General features: G+C 37.8%; 1 protein-coding gene across 4 annotated transcripts; it reads left to right on the top strand.

Moving 5' to 3' along the window:
- Positions 1-255: 255 nt before the first annotated feature.
- Positions 256-16857, top strand: RAP2C (RAP2C, member of RAS oncogene family). 4 transcript variants are annotated; one of them, XR_004263447.1, is made up of 6 exons: positions 1557-1762; positions 1881-2411; positions 2533-2693; positions 5352-5664; positions 12321-12421; positions 14278-16857. XR_004263447.1 is itself a non-coding variant. In XM_032260213.1 (5 exons), the coding sequence occupies exons 3-4, from the start codon at positions 2619-2621 to the stop codon at positions 5628-5630; spliced, it is 354 nt and encodes a 117-aa protein (XP_032116104.1). In that variant the 5' UTR covers positions 1561-1762; positions 1881-2411; positions 2533-2618; the 3' UTR covers positions 5631-5664; positions 14278-16857. The 4 variants fall into 4 exon arrangements, 3 of the variants coding, with proteins under 3 accessions (XP_032116105.1, XP_032116104.1, XP_032116106.1); XM_032260213.1 differs by lacking the exon at positions 12321-12421 and having other exon boundaries at positions 1561-1762; XM_032260214.1 differs by lacking the exons at positions 1557-1762; positions 12321-12421 and adding an exon at positions 256-320 and having other exon boundaries at positions 1881-2693.
- Positions 16858-20096: the final 3239 nt, after the last annotated feature.

Raw genomic sequence — 20096 nt, 5'->3', positions numbered from 1 at the left:
CTGGCTGGACAGAAGAGGAATTTCCAGACTCAGTTACAAGCACGGCTGGTGGAGGACTGTGAATCCCACCAGACAGTCTGGAGACAGCTAGACAGGGAGATGAGCAGCAGAGCTCCAAATCAGGCAACAGCAAGTGTGAAAGGAGCAGTGACCTGTGGGGAAACGCATAACTCACAGACCAAACCTCTTCCAGCAGAGGGCAGTGCCTCTGATATGAGGCAGAGCCCAGGCCAGCTGGAGCCAGAGCTGGGGACTTCGCTGGAGAGACAGCACCGGCCTGAGGTCAAGGAGAAACTGAACTAAACTCTCCTTTGACTACTGTAAGTGACATTGGGGAATACTCAGGGAGGGACAGTGGGACCTCACACTACTGTGATTCACCTGTGTTCTAATCTCCAATAATTTGGACTGGGATCTCTTTTTATAGAGTTTGGCCATTTGGGGCTTGCAAGTAAGGGAATTTGGAGTCAATTTTGCTAGGCTGGCCACTGAGTATCCCATGTTTCTGTGTACAGGCTTGAATTGTCAAGAAAATGACATACCTAAAATACAGCCTAGCCTCCTGGCCCTGGGGCTCTGTGGATCTGACACAAAGTTTGCAAATAGAAAGCTAGCAAAGGAAAAGATAGTGGGAAGTAACAATTTTATCTAAAAATTAGAATCGAACACGAGTTGCTCCTTGCTTTTGAATTTCAAAGGCTACAAAGGATGGCCTTTAAAACAAAACTTCAGCATGTAACAGCCAGCCAAGCAAATTGTTATACATGCAGATAGTCAAATATTAAAATAAATTAATCTCTAGGCCTAAACCGTTTCCAATCAACTCTTCTCTTTTCTGAATATTGGTTACCTTTTCTGCGTGCAGTGGTTGGAATCAAATGAGAACATAGCTGAGTAGAGTACCATAAAGTCTGCTTCTAATGCTGTTGTTTTCGAGCCTCGTGATTTTTTTTTTTTTTAAGTGACTTTGATATTCGCTGGTGAAGTCAAGGCGGATCTACCACATGATAAAAGTACCGTGTGTGTTTGTCAGGCACGGCCAAGTAAAACACACTGCATACGAATTCTAAGGGTAGTTTGCATACATCTCTCAGCAAAATAGCAAGTGGAAGAAATACCAGCAAGGAGAATAAACTTTCAAACGGGCTGTTTGATTTTCCCTCAAACTTCTAGTTCAGGGATGTTTGGCGTTCTCCCGGTCGCTAGATTATAAGCCGGCAGTCCCGCACCGGCCAGCGAACGGCTCAAGTCCTCCGGCCGGGCGACGGGAGACTGCGGGGCGGAGGGGCTTCTACAGATTTGGGGTTGGGACGGTCGGCGGCAGCCGCGGGCGGGAAAGGACGAACGCAGCAGGTTCCCAGAGGCCGGTTCCCGAGGCCGGAGTCCCGACCCGAAACCTTCCCCTGCCAGCTCGCTCGCTCAGCAGGGCGCGGCCCCAGCGCCACCCGGCTCGCCCTGGAGAGGTGGGACTTTCCCCACCGGAAGTGATCCCGTCCAGTCTCGGGGAACTGGGGCACCTCAGCCAGTGTGTCAGGGAAACCCTTCCGGGTGTGTGCTGGGGGGGTGGGGGGTGGGAGAGGAAAAAAAAAGAGGTGGGTTCGCCTGGAGTCCCTGCGGCTGCCACCGCCGCCGGACGGCCCCCGCCCCTTTCCCCGGCGCAAGCAGCTGCGCTGGGGCAGCGGAGAGACAGAGGAGCCAACGGGTGGCCATGGCCTTGGCGTGACAGAGCCTCCCCGGCGGCCGGGCGGGTGCGGACGGCGGGGTAAGCGGCGGTGGCGGAGGCAGCCTGATCCGGGTGGGAACTGGGGGAGACGGCGGCCAGCGCCGCTGGTTCAGGGCGGAGGTCAGCCGGGTAATGTGCGTCCCTGTCTCCTTCACAGGCCGGACGACCCCCGCGGGAGCCGGGACCCAGAAACCTGCCCAGGCAGCGGTGACTGGAAGGGAGCCCGCAGGCCTGGGCCGGCTCCGCGGCGCGAGCAGGAAGCGGGGTCCCTGGGCCCCTTTGTGTGAAGGGCGGGGGAGGAGTACCTGGCAGCCCCGGGCGGCAGGCTCCTCGGACGTCCGCCTCGCCGCGGGGTCCCCTCGCCGCGGCCCACACCCTTTCCCTCCCGGGGGCACGCGCCTCCTCTCTACCCTCGCCGGACTTTTCCCAGGCTCGCCCTCCTCCCCCACGCCCCCTGCTCGGGCTGCGGTTCCTATAGGAAGGGCATTGCCATCCCTTCCCCACCCACCCAGAGTCTACGCTCTTTCCCCTCCCCCTCCTGTAACTTCCTCTTCTTCCCCGGTTGGGCCCTCTGCTCCTCTGCACTCTCCTCCCCAGTTCGCAGATTTCCGCCTACCTTCCGCCTCGTCTAGCCGCGCCGCAGCTAGCGGGGTGATCTTTTCCCCCACTCTAGTAGGAGTTGGTGAAGGTGAGACTCATGAGGGAATACAAGGTAGTTGTGTTAGGGAGCGGAGGGGTTGGCAAATCTGCCCTTACTGTGCAGTTTGTCACTGGGACTTTCATTGAGAAATATGACCCCACCATTGAAGATTTCTACCGCAAAGAGATCGAAGTGGACTCTTCCCCCTCCGTGCTGGAAATTCTGGACACCGCAGGAACTGAGCAGTTTGCCTCTATGAGAGATCTCTACATCAAAAACGGCCAAGGTTTCATCCTGGTTTATAGCCTGGTTAATCAACAGTCTTTTCAGGTAACCAAACCAAGTCTTGTAATTTGTTAGACGGGGGTGTGGTAATCGAAATAGACTTGAGTTGCTTGAACCGTGCATTAATGACTATGGTTTGCTTTTGAAAGTTAGACATGACGCATTTTTGAGGTTACTCCTGGCATGGAAGACTATCGGGTTGTTTTTGCAGAGCGTAGTAAAACAAGCGTCAACAAATATTTTAAAGCTATTTTTAAGTGAAAGAAAAGTGAAAAAGGAATAGGTCTGTCTGTGTATGTTTAGCCCAGAATATAACCTTCTGAAGTTGCTTGCTCAATTCAACAAGTATTGATTAACTTACTCAACAAAACATCTAACAGATAATCTCGGGTAAATAGAGCACTTTGAAAAAATTATTTGGAGCCGATTATCTGTTGCACAGATAAGTCCTCTGTGTCTGCTCCACCCACACATTCCCCTCCCACCCCCAACACCCCCTCCCGCCGCCCTCCCCTTCTGTCTCAAGTTTCTCAACTAGATTCATAAATCTTAGTGTTGCAAAACGAAGAACTCAAGACCTGCCTTCTAGGCATTTTACTTAATTACTTGGGGCGTGTAGTGGGAAGGAAAGTTACTAATAGAAAGGACTAGTACCTAGAATTAATAACCAACAAAAATCAGGAATGAGTCCTTTTCTGCAGTTGATCCAAATTGTTTCTGGTAACATTGCCTGTATTTACAGAAAATATTTGAGTCTGGCAACACTGAACAAGTGCAGATTTCTTACTCCCGGCTGGGTGGCCAAACTGGATGTAGTCCAATCTCAGAAAATCTGTCCTGTCCTTCACTGGGAAACAGACCGAAGGTTTGACGTTATTTTAGGAGATGCAATACATGTTTCTATTTATTCCTTGAAAATAAATAACCTCATATTGACTCATTATATTGACCTCCATTGATTTAGGAAATGGATATATTTTTTCTGCATTTAAAGGTATGCACTTAATGTTGCTTACTTAAGAGACCTTAAGTGCTTTACCCAATACAATGTGCTAATTCCACTTTCTTTAGTATTTTAAATTAAAGTACTATAGTGAACTTTCCCAGTATCTTGATAGAATAACTTCAGGTATTTTGTTTTAAAATGATAAATTCTGGGGAAATAAATCAAATCTATTGAGACCAAACTAACGTTCATTTTATGTAGGTGTGAACTCCCAAACAATAGTATCATAAGAGCGTTTTCCCCCAGAAAGTACCAAAGTACTGAAGGTGCTGTTTGACAGGCATTTTTTCCCTAAAGGATCCTCAGATTTGTTATTCTATCATCTTTCTTTCTGGAGGCGGAGAGTCTTTTGAAAAGTGGTTCATACAATTTCTATTGTATCCATTTCTGTTATAGACATGAATTGGGAGTGAAAAACTGTGCCATTATTTTGGTGGCGATGTAAATTCTTTTGAGCCCAAAGGCTATAAGTTTTAATTTTCAGCTGGACTTATGTTTCCATAAAGACGATGGGAAATAAGCATAACCTAGAAGACTGAGTTGATACATGATCAAACCAAATTGATGCAAATATCAAATAACTATATTTTTATAGATTTTCACAGTCCCTTGCTTTTCCATCGACCCACGTGTGAATATTCTGTGCTTACTATGACTTCGAATTAAGCATACATTTGCTATTTAAGGCAAACTTTTTAAATTGGGAAATATTACAAAAAAATGTCAATTTTTAGAATTAAATCTATAATATTGTCTTAAATCACTACTTGCCCCCACCTCCCAAAATTGATGCTACTGGAGAATCGCTAAGGCTCTTATCTTTTGTAATTCTTTGTAACTACTTGGAAAAAGTAATACACATGGGGAAACAATCAAGTAGTAAAAACAAACACAGGTTAAAATTTTTGTTTTTTTACTTCTTCCCATCCAGACATCCCTTGCACTGTCCTTCCCAAGAGTTGCTCACTGTTAACAGTAGTTTCTAGTGAATTTAATGTATTTTAAGGTGTTTGATTTTACTGCAATAAATGCATACCACTCAATTTAAAATGAAACATTTAAGTGTATCCATCTGGTTGTAACTCTTTTCTTCTAGGTATTACAAAGTGGTTTTTGTTCCTACTTAAAACACTTTCTTTCAAGCCCTCTTGCTGCATGGCTGGGAATGCATAGATGCAGCAATCCTGTGCTAGGATAACAGGTGTTATAAGGACTGATGACAAGCAGGCAGGTTTAGGGAGATGGCCAAACATCCTTATGTATGAATGAAATAATCATTTAGAAACTTGCTTTTTTAATCAGTATAGACTTCAGGTGGGGAAAAGTGATTGTATGAGTCAAGGTTTTATATTCTTGACTATAGGCAGGTTTAGGGAGATGGCCAAACATCCTTATGTATGAATGGAATAATCATTTAGAAACTTGCTTTTTTAATCAGTATAGACTTCAGGTGGGGAAAAGTGATTGTATGAGTCAAGGTTTTATATTCTTGACTAACTCAGGAGGCAGGGTCTGTGGAAATTATCTAATTCTTCAGTGGACAAAATGATGACTTATTATCTGTTTAGATGTGATTTCATTTTGGATTCAGCCTTGTATACTCACTGAGGTATGACTTTTTGTAATATTGTAATATTTCTGTTATGGTTATGCAAATGGCATAATTTTTTTCTTTCTCTTTGTGATTGTTTGAATAGGATATCAAGCCAATGAGAGATCAAATTGTCAGAGTGAAGAGATATGAAAAAGTCCCACTAATCCTAGTAGGAAATAAAGTGGATCTGGAACCAGAAAGAGAGGTTATGTCTTCAGAAGGCAGAGCTCTGGCTCAAGAATGGGGCTGTCCTTTTATGGAGACATCGGCAAAAAGTAAATCAATGGTGGATGAACTTTTTGCTGAGATCGTCAGGCAAATGAACTATTCATCCCTGCCCGAGAAGCAAGATCAGTGTTGTACAACTTGCGTTGTCCAGTAAAAAAGATAACCTCAATCATGGCCATACCGAGCAGGTTAGTTGTTGATGGCCCTATATGAATCAGGTAGTGTTTTGTTTTTTGATCAAGTGTAATGAAAAGCTGGTTAGTATTATACACATGGCACTATCTTAAATTTCTTTATTTTTAGAGTAACATTTTCCATCACACAAAATAGTCAACATTCAACGAAGAAAATTTTTTAAAATGCAGATAAGCAAAGTGGAGGTAAGAAATTGCTTGTATTCCCATCACTAAGATTTTAAGTGAGTTATTGTTCTTCCTTCTCTGCTTTATTGGTAACATTTCTTTGGCTTGAGTTAAATCATAATACACTTTTTCCCTGTTTTTCTGATTTAGCATCCAAAATGCACAGGATAGCACTCAGTAATAATTTCAGAAGTTTTGTAGTATTTTCTATACTTTGTTTTTGTATTCTCAGCAAGCAAATTGCTGCAATTAAAATCACTAATTTACTAATCACCAAGTGCTTGATTAACAATACAATTATTTAATCAAATTCATCTGTACCTAGCACTTGAGGGACTTAAGTGACCTCTGATAATAACAAATTATAGTGCCACAAGGTACCCTGACTTCATTATAAATATGTGTTCCAAATGAGAATCTGGTTGAATTGTCCGTGATGTGTTAGAAATAACAGTTTCATACACAAAAAGTTGAATAGTTTAATAAATTATAAGATTAATAGGAATGGTAACAAACCTTCAGGCCTTTTGCTGAGTTAAATAACTTACAAGTTTTTTACATGAATGAGTTTTTTTGAAAAGTAAGATTATGTAAAACTTATGAAGCATTTAAAACAAGATTATTTTATTCATGTCATGATCTTTTAGTCTAGATTGTAATTGAGCAAATAGTCTCACTTAGATAGTAACACTTAGATAATAAGATAAAACAACCAATATTGTGAATGACTGAGAGACCACAGCAAATGCCAGACTAGCCTGACAGTATCAGGAATGAAATTGATCTTCCTGAGCCAAGGCTGACCTCGAGTCTAGGAGGCAGTGTTGCAAATGGCAACAGGCATTTCAGATTGCAGCAATGATTCCTAATCAAAGGTCTGGCTTTGTGTATGTTCCCTGGAGAAAAGACTAACAGTCACTAATTTATCTTTTCAGACAAGGTCTCTTGTCAGATAGTGTCATCTTTGATAATGAAGGATGACAACAATGCTTTATTCAAAATGCTTTCACTCATCAGCCTTTAGCATACCAGAATATGATGAAAACTCATTTATTTTCTTATGTCTAGTCACATCTGTTATTTTATAAAGTCACTGTTCAGACCGTAGTCCAGCGTATGTTTGGTTGATAGCATCGCGCTTGCAGTATAGTCTTTTGAGGAGGAGAGAGGCTTATGGATCAAGTCCCATGTTCTTGCTGCTATAATCTCTCTCCTTAAATTGTAAGCCATCTTCACATTTGAACGAGTTCTGTGTGGTGATTGCATCTTTACCATTTTGCTCTATTTTTCTACCTGACACTTACTGGGCAGATGATGTAAGTGTACATACTCATTTTGTGTTAGTTTTATCATCTTTTTAAAAAATTTAACAACTCCCACAAAATGTTCCTAGTTTTCTTGCCATCATTAGTGTAGACAGCTATAGGAGGTTAACTGAATAAAATTGGCCTCATACATGTAGAGGACCAGCTGTCTCAGCCAAATTGGCAGGTGAATAATTTCTAAAGCTATTTTTGAACTTATTTTCTTCTGAATTATTTCTGAGTTTATTTCATTTAATAAATTTTTGTATCTGAATTATTTTTAATCTATTTGGTTACCTACAGGAATGAGTACATAGATTTTTTTTTTAGTATCTCAAGCCAACTATATTTACATTTTTTGTTAATTAACATACTAAAAATGGAAAGTATTAATACCAATAATTATTCATTTTTACAGTAATTGGTCAAGTTCTCTGTGCAGTTTTTTGCTTGTTTTTATAACCAGAATATATAAATGAAGGTGTTAGCCTTGAAATAAAATATCCAATAAGCTGAATTTCTAAAAATATTAAGTGAAACTCCCTGTCCAAGATCTTTTAGAACAAAGTGCACAATATGCAGGGTTTTTCTTTTCTGACATCGAATAAAATTGAACTGATTACCATATATGAGAATCTGTAATCTGAGACTAGTAAAATTTGTGGTTGTCCTTGTTCACCATTTACCTAAAAAGAAAAAAATAGATGGTGGATTTTGAATCCTATAGCCATGGAACTTTGAAATTTGTCAGGTCCAGATCTAGATTGAAGATCAAACTTTCACAGGTAAAGGTGATTTAAGAAATGTTTGTTCCTAATATTTAGAAGAGTACCTTGTCCAAGTTAGAAATAATAGGATGTAAATCAGAAACACTGTTACTGTTGTTAATTGGTTGTTTTTAACCAAGATGGAAAATTTATTAATGCTCTAAGAATTGCTTCTGATAATTCCTCACATTTATGTCTTAATACCTTTCAATTTGGGTCACTAGTCTCTTGCCTAACACCTGTTTCTCTGCATGGCTCCCAGGATTGTTTTCTCAACTTTTACCCTTCCATTTGGCAGTAACTTTAGTGTAAGTTTGGAAGCATAGCCAGATTCTTCATACACTATCATCCTGACTTCTTTACTAACCTGAGGAGCCTATGATCAAGTGCTTTGAAGGGACTTCTTTTGCTATATGGCAGCAATATAATGGAAAACTACCCGGGTCAGCATTGTAGTCCTGTTCTGGTTTCATTCACTATATCATAGCTCTTCTGTGCTGGTATAAACTGGCAGTTCACTCTTTTGGTATATTTTTGTTGAGAAGGATCAATGTTTTGTTAATAATCCATAGTACTATATATAAAATAAGTAAATCACTGTCCCGTGGGAGTCCAGGGAAAGGACAGACCACTTCCAGTTAGAACAGTTTCTTAACATTCTGGAATCTTTGCTGTTTGGGGCTATCCCGTGCATTGTCAGATGTTTAGCAGCATCCCTAGCTTTTACCCACTAGATGCCAGTAGCATCTTCCTCATCCCCCATTATGACAAGCATATCTCCAGAAATTGCCAAATATCCCCTGGGGACAAAATTGCCCTTGGTTAAGAGTCACTGAGTTAGAGAGATTGGGAGCAATAGCATTTGAATCAGGCTTTGAAGATGGGTAGGACTTGAGAGGATTGGTGTGTGGGGGGGGTGGGTGTCAGTGTTGATTTTCAAATAGAAGGAATGCCAAGAAGGAGCATAATAATACCCTAAAATATTCTGTTGATTCCCTAGTAGAAAGGGGGGAAGTGCAGTAAGGTTATCTCTTAAGTGTGACAGTTTGATATATCTTTTTGGCAGATAGAATGTTTTAAAGATGATTTTTCAAGGATTCCTTTATGTCAGTCCAGTATTGATGAAAGTGATAAAGAAAGAAAATGGGGGTGGGGGGGAAGGGTGTTCTTCACTGTGGTTTGAAGGTCTCCTGAAAGATTTTATACCATTTTTCTCACTGTATTATGGAACAGGTTCTCCCAACTAAGGTAAATGGTGCTTAAGAGTACCAAACACAAGGAAGCAAACTGAAAGAACAAAGATCATTATTTATGTCAGCCCCAGTTCGTTATATATGTATGTCAGCCTGAAGAAAAAGGGGGATTCTTGGTTCAAGACTAGCACATCATTTCACATGGCAGCAGAATGCCTGGGATGCTAACAAAAGCTACTGAAAGGCTAAATTATATATGAATGTGATTTTGGTGTAGCTAGACTTACTTTTCTTGAATACAGTGGAATTGATGAACATTTTTAGTTTTTTTTTAAGAAAAAAATAAATATGTAGAATCAGAATGGTTTTTAATTTTTTTTAGGTTTTAATTAGATATGATTTGCTGGGGGTTTAGCAAATATGAGGAGAAAAATCCTCAAATCAAATCATATCACATACTTAAAATTTCCTATACAAGGTAAATATTAATAATATTAGTAAAACACTGGGGTGGAATTCTGTTATACAAGTTACAGTTTTGTTAGATACTTCTTTTTTCCCAATGCTCTATTTGCATATCACTTTGAATGGGGAAAATGGCTTATTTAAAATGCTCATCTGTCATCCAGTTCACATGGTGAGTCAAAGTGGAGCAGAGGAGTTAAATGGAGGAAGAAGCATGCTTTGGGGGTAGTATATACCATAAAGCCCCTCAGTAAACCTGGAGTAAAAGGGGAAAACAAAGCTACCTTGCCCTTTCTACTACCCCTAATTCTCTCAGCTCCTCACTGAATTCATAGGGTTAATGACTTGAGACTTGAGAGTAGAAAGGTGCCTGCTTAGTTAGACCTGCTCTGGATGTGGAGGTGTCTGGTGATTAGAATGACTCTTTGTATATCTGTTCCCTCTTTAATTGCTTCCTTTTAACCTCAAGATTAGGCTTTTATTGCAGAATAAAATGCATATGAACTATTCTATTTTACTCCATTACCTCTCTGGCTTAGAATGAACCATCAGTAGAATTAACAAATATTGCATCATGGAGTTGGAGAATTGCCACCAAGGAAGTGTTCTAGCCATACTACAGAAAAGATTCTCCCCATGGGATTACTTCTCAGTAGAATTCTACAATTCAGAAGATAATATCACAAAGAAAAACTTAAGTCCTGTCAGCTGTTAGAAAAGCTTATCCAATCAAAAACATATTCCCAAGTTCTTTTGATAAGCCAATCTTAGGAATATCAAATTCAGAAAAAGCAATTTAGAGTTGAGGGGAGTACTAACTTACCTGGTCTAATTCAAAGCTAGCAGCTGGAATTGGATCATTGGGCTCATACTGCTGTTTATTATCACTGGACTTGGTTATAATATTTGAGATCTCAGAATTGAACTCATATTAATTTAAACATGAAGAGATTTTATGTCTAGTACATAAGAAAAATAGCTAATTCTGTCCCTTCTACCCTGGGTCCACCATAAACATTTAGTGAGCTTGCTTTCCTTCATGTGTGATTCTACCTCCATTCAAGGATTCCATGACATAGGTTCAGCTTTTGCTCTCTGTGTTTAATTGTGCCAGTGAACACATTTAATGACCTAGTCCTCCCACTCCAACCCCAATAAGCTTCATGAATATTATACACATTAGGATAGAGAAACAAAAGATATTTAACAAAAATATAACCTCTTTCAGAGGAATTACAGCCTGAACCCAGATACAGTGGCTCGTGCCTGTAATCCCAGCACTTTGGAAGGCTGAGGTGGAAGGATCACTTGAGGTCAGGAGTTCAAGACCATCTTGGGCTATGTAGTGACACCCCGACTCTACAAAAAATAAAAATAAAAAAATTAGCTGGGTATGGTGATATGTGCCTGTAGTCTAAGCTGTTCAAGAGGCTGGAGCAGGAGGACCCCTTGAGCCCAGGAGTTCCAGATTGCAGTAAGCTATGATTGCACTACTGCACTCTAGCCTGGATGACCGAGCAAGATCCTGTCTCTGAGATTAAAATTATTAGTATTAAAATAATAATTTTAATGTTTTATTAAATTATTAATAAAATAACTAATTATTTAATAAAACATTTAAATTATTTTAACAAATTTAATGTATTATTAAAATAATATAATTATTTAACCATTTTGGTGATTTATTAAAATTATTAAAATAATGTATTAAAATTATTTTAATAAAATAATTTCATCTTCATGTTTTGCTAATATAGCTAACATTTAACTTATATATAAAATGCTGATTAAACATGCAAGGAAATTCATTTTCCAAAAAAAGTATTTTGGTTAAATCCTAAGAATATCATATGCTTAAAACTGGAAAAAAATTAAAAGTGATTATGATTACATGCTAATATTTGTGAGAGAGAAAGAATACTAGTAAATACCATTGTATTTAAATATGGTAAGTCCAGTTAAGCTAAAAAGATTTCATAAACTGCTAAACCTTTCAGGAGCTTTTGTTAACATTTCAGGCGTTCTGCTGCCATGTGAAATGATGTACTAGTCTTGAATCAAGAATCCCCTTTTTTCTTCAGGCTGACTTAAAAAATGATCTTTGTTCCTTTTGTTCTGTGTTTGGTATTCTGGTATACCAATTTACCCCACTTGGAAGACACTATTTACTTTATAATTTCCTGAGCAAAAGGTTCATACTATTGTGTATTTCTTGTTTTGTTTTGTACTTTCCTATAATACTGCAATGGTAAAAAGCAAAAAAAAAAAAAAAAAAAAAAAGTAAAACCAAACAATTAAGTAAGAGTTTGAATAGAAGCTTCCAGAGTTAAGATTTGTTGAGTGTCTTGCTGGAAACTTGAGAGTGAGGTTGAGGATAACATGTGTTCTATCTTGAAAGCTGCAAGTTATACCTTTGCAATGTGCTTGATGTGATATCCTGCAAGTTAAAAAGTAATGATTTGACCAGCTGCCTTTAAACCTTTAGCAATTTTTTTTACATAAATGAGAGTGTCAGAATATTGAAAATTTTGCTGTCACTGTGGAGCAAGAACATTTACACTTGAAATTCTCATCTGAAAGAGACTTGTATTTGTTTAATGCAAGCATTTTGCTTCAGGATTTATTTACAGAATTATAATTTATTGCTCTCTTGAAAAGTAGCTAGTATTAATACTTTGTTTCCTTAAAGATATGCCTCATGTTAATATTCTTGAGTCTAACTCAGGATTTATCTATATCTCTTGATTTCACAGGAGTACTGTCATCCTGTGGATGTGAATGGACCAAATGTTACCCAGGTTTTTAGAGGGTGGGAGGTGATTAATATATCACCTTTTATTCAATATAGATTATGGTTAGTAAGATGATTTGATTATTAATGTTTATTTTGGCTACAAATAATAACTACTTTCTTAATTTGATTTTAGAGAATGCTTGAACAGGTCTTCAATATTTAAGAGATATAATCATATTTGAAAATCCCAATCTCTTTATAATTATTTGATTTGAAAAATGTAGACCAAAATTTATAGCAAATTCATTAATTCAAACTAATTGAAGGAAGTCTTGTCTAAATTACTAAAAAGTATTCATAATGAATACTCTATATTTGAATACTGTTGTGTTCAAATATGTATAGAAATTTCAGCTAGGCTAAAAATATATAAAGGTCCTTAGTCTGGATATCAAAAGTACAATCCTGGTCTTCTAGAAATTTATAACATAGTTGAGAAAGGAAAACAAATTTACAACATTCCTGTGAGGAAAGTATTTTTATCCCATTTTTCAGTGATGGGGAAACTGGACTTGCCCAAGTTTAAATAACCAGTGTCATAATTAACAATTTAATGCAAAAATGTCTGTTAATTGGAAACATGTTTCTGTAATAGTTTCTAAAGAGGCAGATTTTTGTTCTATTTTTTCCTAATGTGTTTAGGCGGCAGAATTTCAATAATGAGCAGAGCGGTGTTCTTTAATGGTAATCATTTTTATGATATAGCTGCTAATAAAGCATTATCTCAGACTCTTTGAACACTAATAGAAGTATACCTGTCAAATGAAATTAAAATTATGCATTTATAAACATTGGTAGAACCCTTAAATGATTATAAACTGGTTTCCCTTGGCATTCTTTCACAGTGGCTGTTCTACTTTTGTTTCTGGCTTTATAATAACATTTTTAATCTCATGCATTAAAAAACAAACATAACTCCCCTAGAAGCTATTTGGTGATTCAGCACAGTTGAAGGACTCTCTGTCTGTCTGAATGATAGATTTTTTTTCCCCCTGGTATTAGCTGGAAGGGCAGAAATCTATTAGCTATAAGAGCAGGGATTGAGGAATCCCAGTCATAAAAGAAGATCCTGTGGTTGGGAGGATGTCCCCAAAAAAGGGCAGACCCAAGTGGGAAATGTGAACTGCTGCTATCACCTAGCATCTGACCAAACCTATGTACCTAGTAGGTGCTCAATATCTAGACCTTGATTGAATCCCCTTCCCTCCCCTCCCCTCCCCTCCATCCCTCCTTCCCCTCACTCCCTCCTTCCCCTCACTCCTTCCACTCCCTCCCTCCCTTCCTCCCTCCTTCCCTCCCTCCCTCCTTCCCCTTCCTCCCTCCCTCCCTCCCTCCCTTCCTTACTTCCTTCCTTCTCTTTCTTTTCTTTCTGCAGTCCTCCCACCTTGGCCTCCCAAAGTGCTGGGATTACAGACATGAACCACTGTGCCCAGCCTGAATCACATTTTCTTATTTTAGTCTCTCAAAAAATTAAATTTAGGAAAAGTCTAACATACTGCCAGTTAACTCATAATTGATATGCATTTGATTCTAATACCATTTCCAGTTAAAATGTGAAGAGATCAAAGTAGAAGCAGCATTTGCAACAACTTTTATACTATAAGATCATTTAAACCAGTAAGGACATTTTTAATGTTGCATAGGTATAATACAAATACAAGGCATAATGATACTATAAAAATAAGCTAGAGTAGCTACACGCATGCACACACAAAGTACATTGTATCTAATGCATCACTTGTGTGTTTCTGGGTTTTTTAAAATGACTTATCAGGAGGAGGGCAAATTAACTTCTTACTTCAACTGAAGTTTGTTATTCTTGTTACCACTTCTATGTATACATAGATCTGTTGTCAGTGTTCTTTTTTTAAACTATATATTTCTACATTTTTATGACATGTTTATCTTAATTGCAGATAAAACTCAGAGGAAATTTGCACAGATGCTGCTTTGGAGAACTTTACAACCTGGGTTGCAGAACTGAGCCTTGGTAAACCTGTCTCTATTACAGCATGTTGCCATACATCTATTTAAGTGCATAAGGTCTTTGGCCTTCAAGATCCATCGACCTTTAACAGGAATGCTTAGCACGTTTACCATACGTTTAAAATCTGTTCTTTATCAGTCAGTCCTTTTATAGCTTTCTAAGTTCTTATTGATGGCTAATATGCAAGGGTTAATTTTTAATATTTTAATTGATTTCTTTAATCAGTTTCTTGACTTGTATTTATTAAATACTCAAACTCAGTATTACCTACGCAATGCCTTTTAAAAGAAAGTTATAATGGAGAAAAAATTGAGCCTTAAACAAATGGTTACTTCTGTATATTACCTCGTACCAGTGCTTCATCCTATTTGTAAAATTTTTCTCCTTTAAAATTATTGGTTAATACTTTGAGACTTTGTTTACGTTTGGCAGTGTTGTAAAAAGAAATTAAAGATCACATTTTACCTGTATGGATGGAATATCCCTTTTCTTCAAGTGCAGATTGTGATGTGTGTGTGTTTTTTTTTCTGTAATTAACATGTTCTGAAAGTTACAATTGATATTTGAAATTGACTGCAGAGCATTTAGTTGAAGAGTTAAACATTCAATTCCATTAGGTTTTCACATGTGTTAATCTCATTTATAGCATTGAATTGTGGCAGTAACATTTTCCTTTCTGTGAAGTTCTAAATTTAGTTATGACCTATTTAGCAATGCCTTTGAAAAGGGATATTGTATCCATGGTAAATTAATTGTATACTTAAACAGAGATAGCTCATCTTTGCCTGTCAGGCTTGTAATTGACATCTAGTAGACTTCTGCACATGTAAAATTGAATTCAAATAAAATCATATACACTTTCTAGTTCTTAATATTTGTCTTTCTGTATAATAGCTTAAAGCAATATTTGTTAAAGTTTTCTTGCACTATCACAATTGCTTTTTAGTTATTTCTCAAGAAGCATGTTCGTAGTAGAGACAAAATCTGTGTAATAGGAGGGAAAATAGCGCCAAGTCTCTGGGCTATTTTTTATTTTTGCAAATGTGCTTTCTAATAGCCATTGCCTTCCATGTTGTTTACCTAATCAGCACATTTTGTCTGAATACTTGAACATTTTAACAGTAACACAGGTATAGAATCAGAAAGGAAACTTACGAAGAGTAATATTTTGATTCAGTTTTAACATCGTGACAATGAGAGCTTTTTCTAGCAATGATTTTTAAATTGTATAAGTTTGACAGTATTTTATTGTTGGGTTTGTATTTGGTTTTAGTTGTGTGCTTTTCATTTGCAGAAGTTAGTAACTGCAGCTCACCTCCTGCACCAAAGTTCTCGATTTTAGGAGCCCAGCTTTAGTCATTTGAACATGCTTCTAAATAAAATAAAACAAAACAAAAAAACCAAAACTATGCTTTTGATCTATAATAATAGCTCAATAACTTTGTCAAGGAAAGCTCTAATATATGCAGTGATGGTTTATGGAAGGGTGTGGCAATTTTAAATTTATATTGTGTGTGATGTTCAAATAAAGTGGTATCTACATTCATGTGATTTATTGGTCAGCATGACCATTAATTATTGAGTAGAAATTGATTAAACTTTGATTTCCTTTTTTAAAATCGTGTTGCATTTGATTCCTGAGTAAATTCCCTCAAAGTGAACTCTTGTTCTTAAATTTTGAATTTTATAGTGGGATTATAAAGATACAGGCAATTGAAACATTGTTCCTTATGTATGAACTGCTTGAAATGAATACTTAATTTAAGTTTGCACTTTAATACCAAACTTAAAACCAAACACTCATTTAAAAGTAGGTTAAGTGATCATGGATCATTGTTACTAGCTTTGTAGTTTTGTGAAATTCTAAAGGAATCAAATAATTCATCATGATTTAAATTTTCTAGAGATTTTGATTTTTTATAGTGTTTCTTTCCTGTAGATTGTGTTCTTGTCTCTCTCTCTCTCTCTCTCTCTCTCTCTCTCTCTCTTCTCTCTCTCTCTCTCTTTTCTCTCTCTCTCTCTCTCTCTCAATTACAGTGTTCATTGTCATTGACCTCAGCAGCAAATTTGACTTGAATTCACTTAGGATCACAGGAATCAGGGGAAAGTGATTTTCAAGGTGGTTTCTCCAGCACATTTTAAGAAAAGGGACCAAAAGTTATTTTAGCTTCCTCAATAGATTGCATGTTGCTTATTAGGATAATAAATTAATTCTAAATGCAATATATGTCTTGTCTTTACTATGGCATCTGTTTAGGAGTTGTTCAAATCACTGCAGTAGGGCTCTGCAAATAAAATAATGTAACCAATTATCATGGATCTAATGTACTGTAACTTTATCAGTGAAAGGTAAAATCTCAAATAACAAGTACAAACATTGAACAATTACCTATGAAGATTTGTAAAAGTAAAATTTTTCCAATAGATTTCATTCTTGTCATTTTGTAAGACAACCCTGCAGTCCACCTGTTTGTAACTTTTTTAATAAAATAGACATCTGTATTACTGAGGTTGGTTTCTTTATTTGGTGTATTGCTTCATGTTCTAGATTTGCTAACTTATAAATATTTCTCAAAGCTGAAAGTCATTACCTTTTATGAAAATGATCATCTGTATTGCTGTACATGTTTAAACAAAGTTAAACATTCATTCACTTGTTTCCTCAGTTACCATTCTGGCATATTTGGGGGGAAAACTGAGAATGATATTCCCTAAAACATAATATGTAATCAATTTGAATAATTTGTAAGTAAGTCAGAAATTATAGACAATGGGTAAAAAAGAATGATGTATATTACTTGATGTACATGCAGAAAATAGCCAAACCACAAATTTGTTCACTGGGAATTGTCCATGTATAAAATATGTCAGACAATACATTTTGGAGACAGTCTTGCTTTATCACTCAAGCTGGAGTCCAGAGGCACAATCATAGTTCACTGCAACCTTGAACTTCTGGGACCAAGTGATCCTCCTGCCCCAGCCTCCTGAGAAACTGGGACTTACGGATGCGTGCCACCATGCCCAGCTAATTTTTACATTCTTTTGTAGCGATGATGGGGGGGCCTCACTATGCTGCCCAGGCTGGCCTTAAATTCCTGTCCTTAAGCAATCCTGCTTTGGCCTTCCAAAGTGCTTGTATTACAGGATTGAGCCACCATGACCAGCAGAGATTTCAGACAATATTAAGCAATACAGTTAAAGTTTGAAATGTTAAATTAAGGAAATTCAGCACAATTATTTTGTTTTATCCAGTGAAACATTTTGAGAATCACTTTAATTCGCTGCCCAATTCAATATTTTTACATTGTTGAATAGGTTTTTTAACCTCAATTTTTAAAACTGATTATCAACCTTTACTTTGAAATTGGGCAGTTCTGTCCAAATATACATTTACTGCATTTTAAAAATATTTGTAAATGAATATAGTTTTATATACCTGTATCATATAGAAAATATCTTATTGTTTATTACAATCAATTATTGGCCTTCGGTTGGGCTCCAGACACTCTATATATGCTGCCTTAGATGCTGTCCTTGCAGTACATAACATTTTTCTACAATGAAGACACTCAGGATTTCAGACCCTCCCACTTTTTTTTCTGCTAAAGGAGTGGTATCCCTTCATCCTGCTAGGTCAACGTGTTTAACCAAGTAAATAACAGGGTGAGAGGGCAGAGGACGGTAATAGCTTAGAGAAACTGGCCTGATGAGCCAAATCAGCATTGAATATCTGTAAGGGGCTCTGTCACAGCCAGACTACTTTTATCTCTTCCCCATTGTCCTCTTCATGCCGTTCTTATCCTGGGAAAAGATTCACCTAGTCTTAACACTTTTCCAGGTTACAGCATCTTGGGGGGTCAAGCTTCAAGGCTATAATATTTCTCATTTAGATGTAAAGCAGAGGCAGTTTTTCAGTTAAACTCCAGCTTGTACACATATTAATCTCATTTGAACTTTACCAATAGCTGGTGTTTTGGAGTTTATCATCCCCATTTTACAGTTGATGAAACCAAGACTCAGGAAAGTTGTGCCTTAAGTTCATAAAGGCAAGTTCAAATGATTAAAATGTTGAGAAAGTTTCTTTTGGAGAAGTTTTCAAATAAATTTATCATTGGGTAGAGTCAGATGGGTACTATTAAAATTATAAAGCTTATGGAAACAAGATAAAAGACAGCAAGAAATAACTATTTTAAGTCAGACGGTCCATATGTAACAAAATACTAGCGTCCTTCTTAAAGGTAATGTGTGTGTTATATTACTAAAGTTTATGTAAGTCGTATGCGATTTTCATTACAGCTATTTTTGTTTGGAAAGGCAATGTCTTAAATCCAGAATTTGGCAGCCTTTGACCACCAGGCAGAATCCAGCCTGGTTAGCAGTGCCAAAAGAACTGTAGTTAGATTTAGCAGCTGTATTCTGAATCAATCGCAAAGCTCAGCTGCACCCTTTTTCTACTTAAACTTATAGTTTGAATGGAGACCCAGAAGTGCAACTGATCCCCAACAATTCTTTTGTCAGCGCAGAGCCATATTCCTATGCTTATATGCTTTGTTCCCAATGGGCCAGGTTATCCCACTCCCAAGCTCAATGGTCCTGGTATGGTGTTATAATTTATGAGTGTTCTCCCATAGACCGTGAATTCCTTGAAGGTAAGGACTTTGCCTAAGTCACCTCTCATCCTTAGTGCTTATCTGTGGTACTTAATAGTGTTCAATAAATATTTGATGACATTATAGTCATAGAATGAATAAAGCAGTTGGGTGTTGGCTGTTTAGAAAATCCCAACCTTGCCATTTTCTGCTGGTCTTTTTTTAATTTATAGCATTTAGGTAGTGTGGGAAGTGCATTTTCTCTCCCCCATCTTCCTTCATCCTCTGCAGCACTAAATTGTTATTTCCTTGTTTGTTTTGCTTCCTGTTTTTGTTTATAATAGTTGTTTCTAAACTCACTTCCAGGGAAAATGGATACTATAGATAGATGGTCCATACATGCACACTGTGATATGGACCAGAGGGCCTTGAGTCTAAAACTAAATCCTCTAAGACTCTAGGGACAAGAATACAATCAAGAAAGGGTATTTGCTGTTCATGCCTGGGTTTCCTCTCCAGTACATCCTGAAGCTTACACAGACCTATTCCTACTTCATTCTTAGGCAAATCAGATAAATGTTTACAGTGGATTCCTAAAACAAATATTTCCCCTTTAATGAGGCAATAATTCCTGTTCTTCAAACTTCTCCCTTCTAAAATTTCAGGTGATCCCGCACCTATCTCCCTGCAGTCCATTCCTCCGCTTTTTCTTTGTCTCTGCCTCATTCCCCCATTGTACCTACAAACTAATTTGTACCCTCATGTAACTAAACTCCTACCTTGTCCCTTCCACTTTTTCTATATGAGTCATGAATAACTTTATGAGTAGTAAAGCTATTGGAAGTAAAAGTTTTTTGCTCAGCATCCTACAAGCCCCAAGACTCAGTCCCCAACTTTTTTTTTTTTTTGAGACAGAATATCGCTCTGTCGCCCAAGTTGGAGTTCAGTAGCATGATCTCTGCTCACTAAAACCTACACCTCCCTGGTTCAAGCAATCCCCCTGCCTCAGCCTCCCAAGTAGCTGGGATTACAGTCACCACCATACTCCGCTAATTTTTGTATTTTTAGTAGGGACAGGGTTTCACCATGTTGGCCAGGCTGGTCTTGAACTCCTGACCTCAGGTGATCTGCTTGCCTTGGCCTCCCAAAGTCAGCC

The sequence above is a fragment of the Sapajus apella genome, unplaced genomic scaffold (assembly GCF_009761245.1).
Source record: "Sapajus apella isolate SASKATOON/1434 unplaced genomic scaffold, GSC_monkey_1.0 scaffold115, whole genome shotgun sequence".
NCBI lineage: Eukaryota > Metazoa > Chordata > Mammalia > Primates > Cebidae > Sapajus > Sapajus apella.
This window is presented reverse-complemented; position numbering and strand designations above follow the sequence as displayed.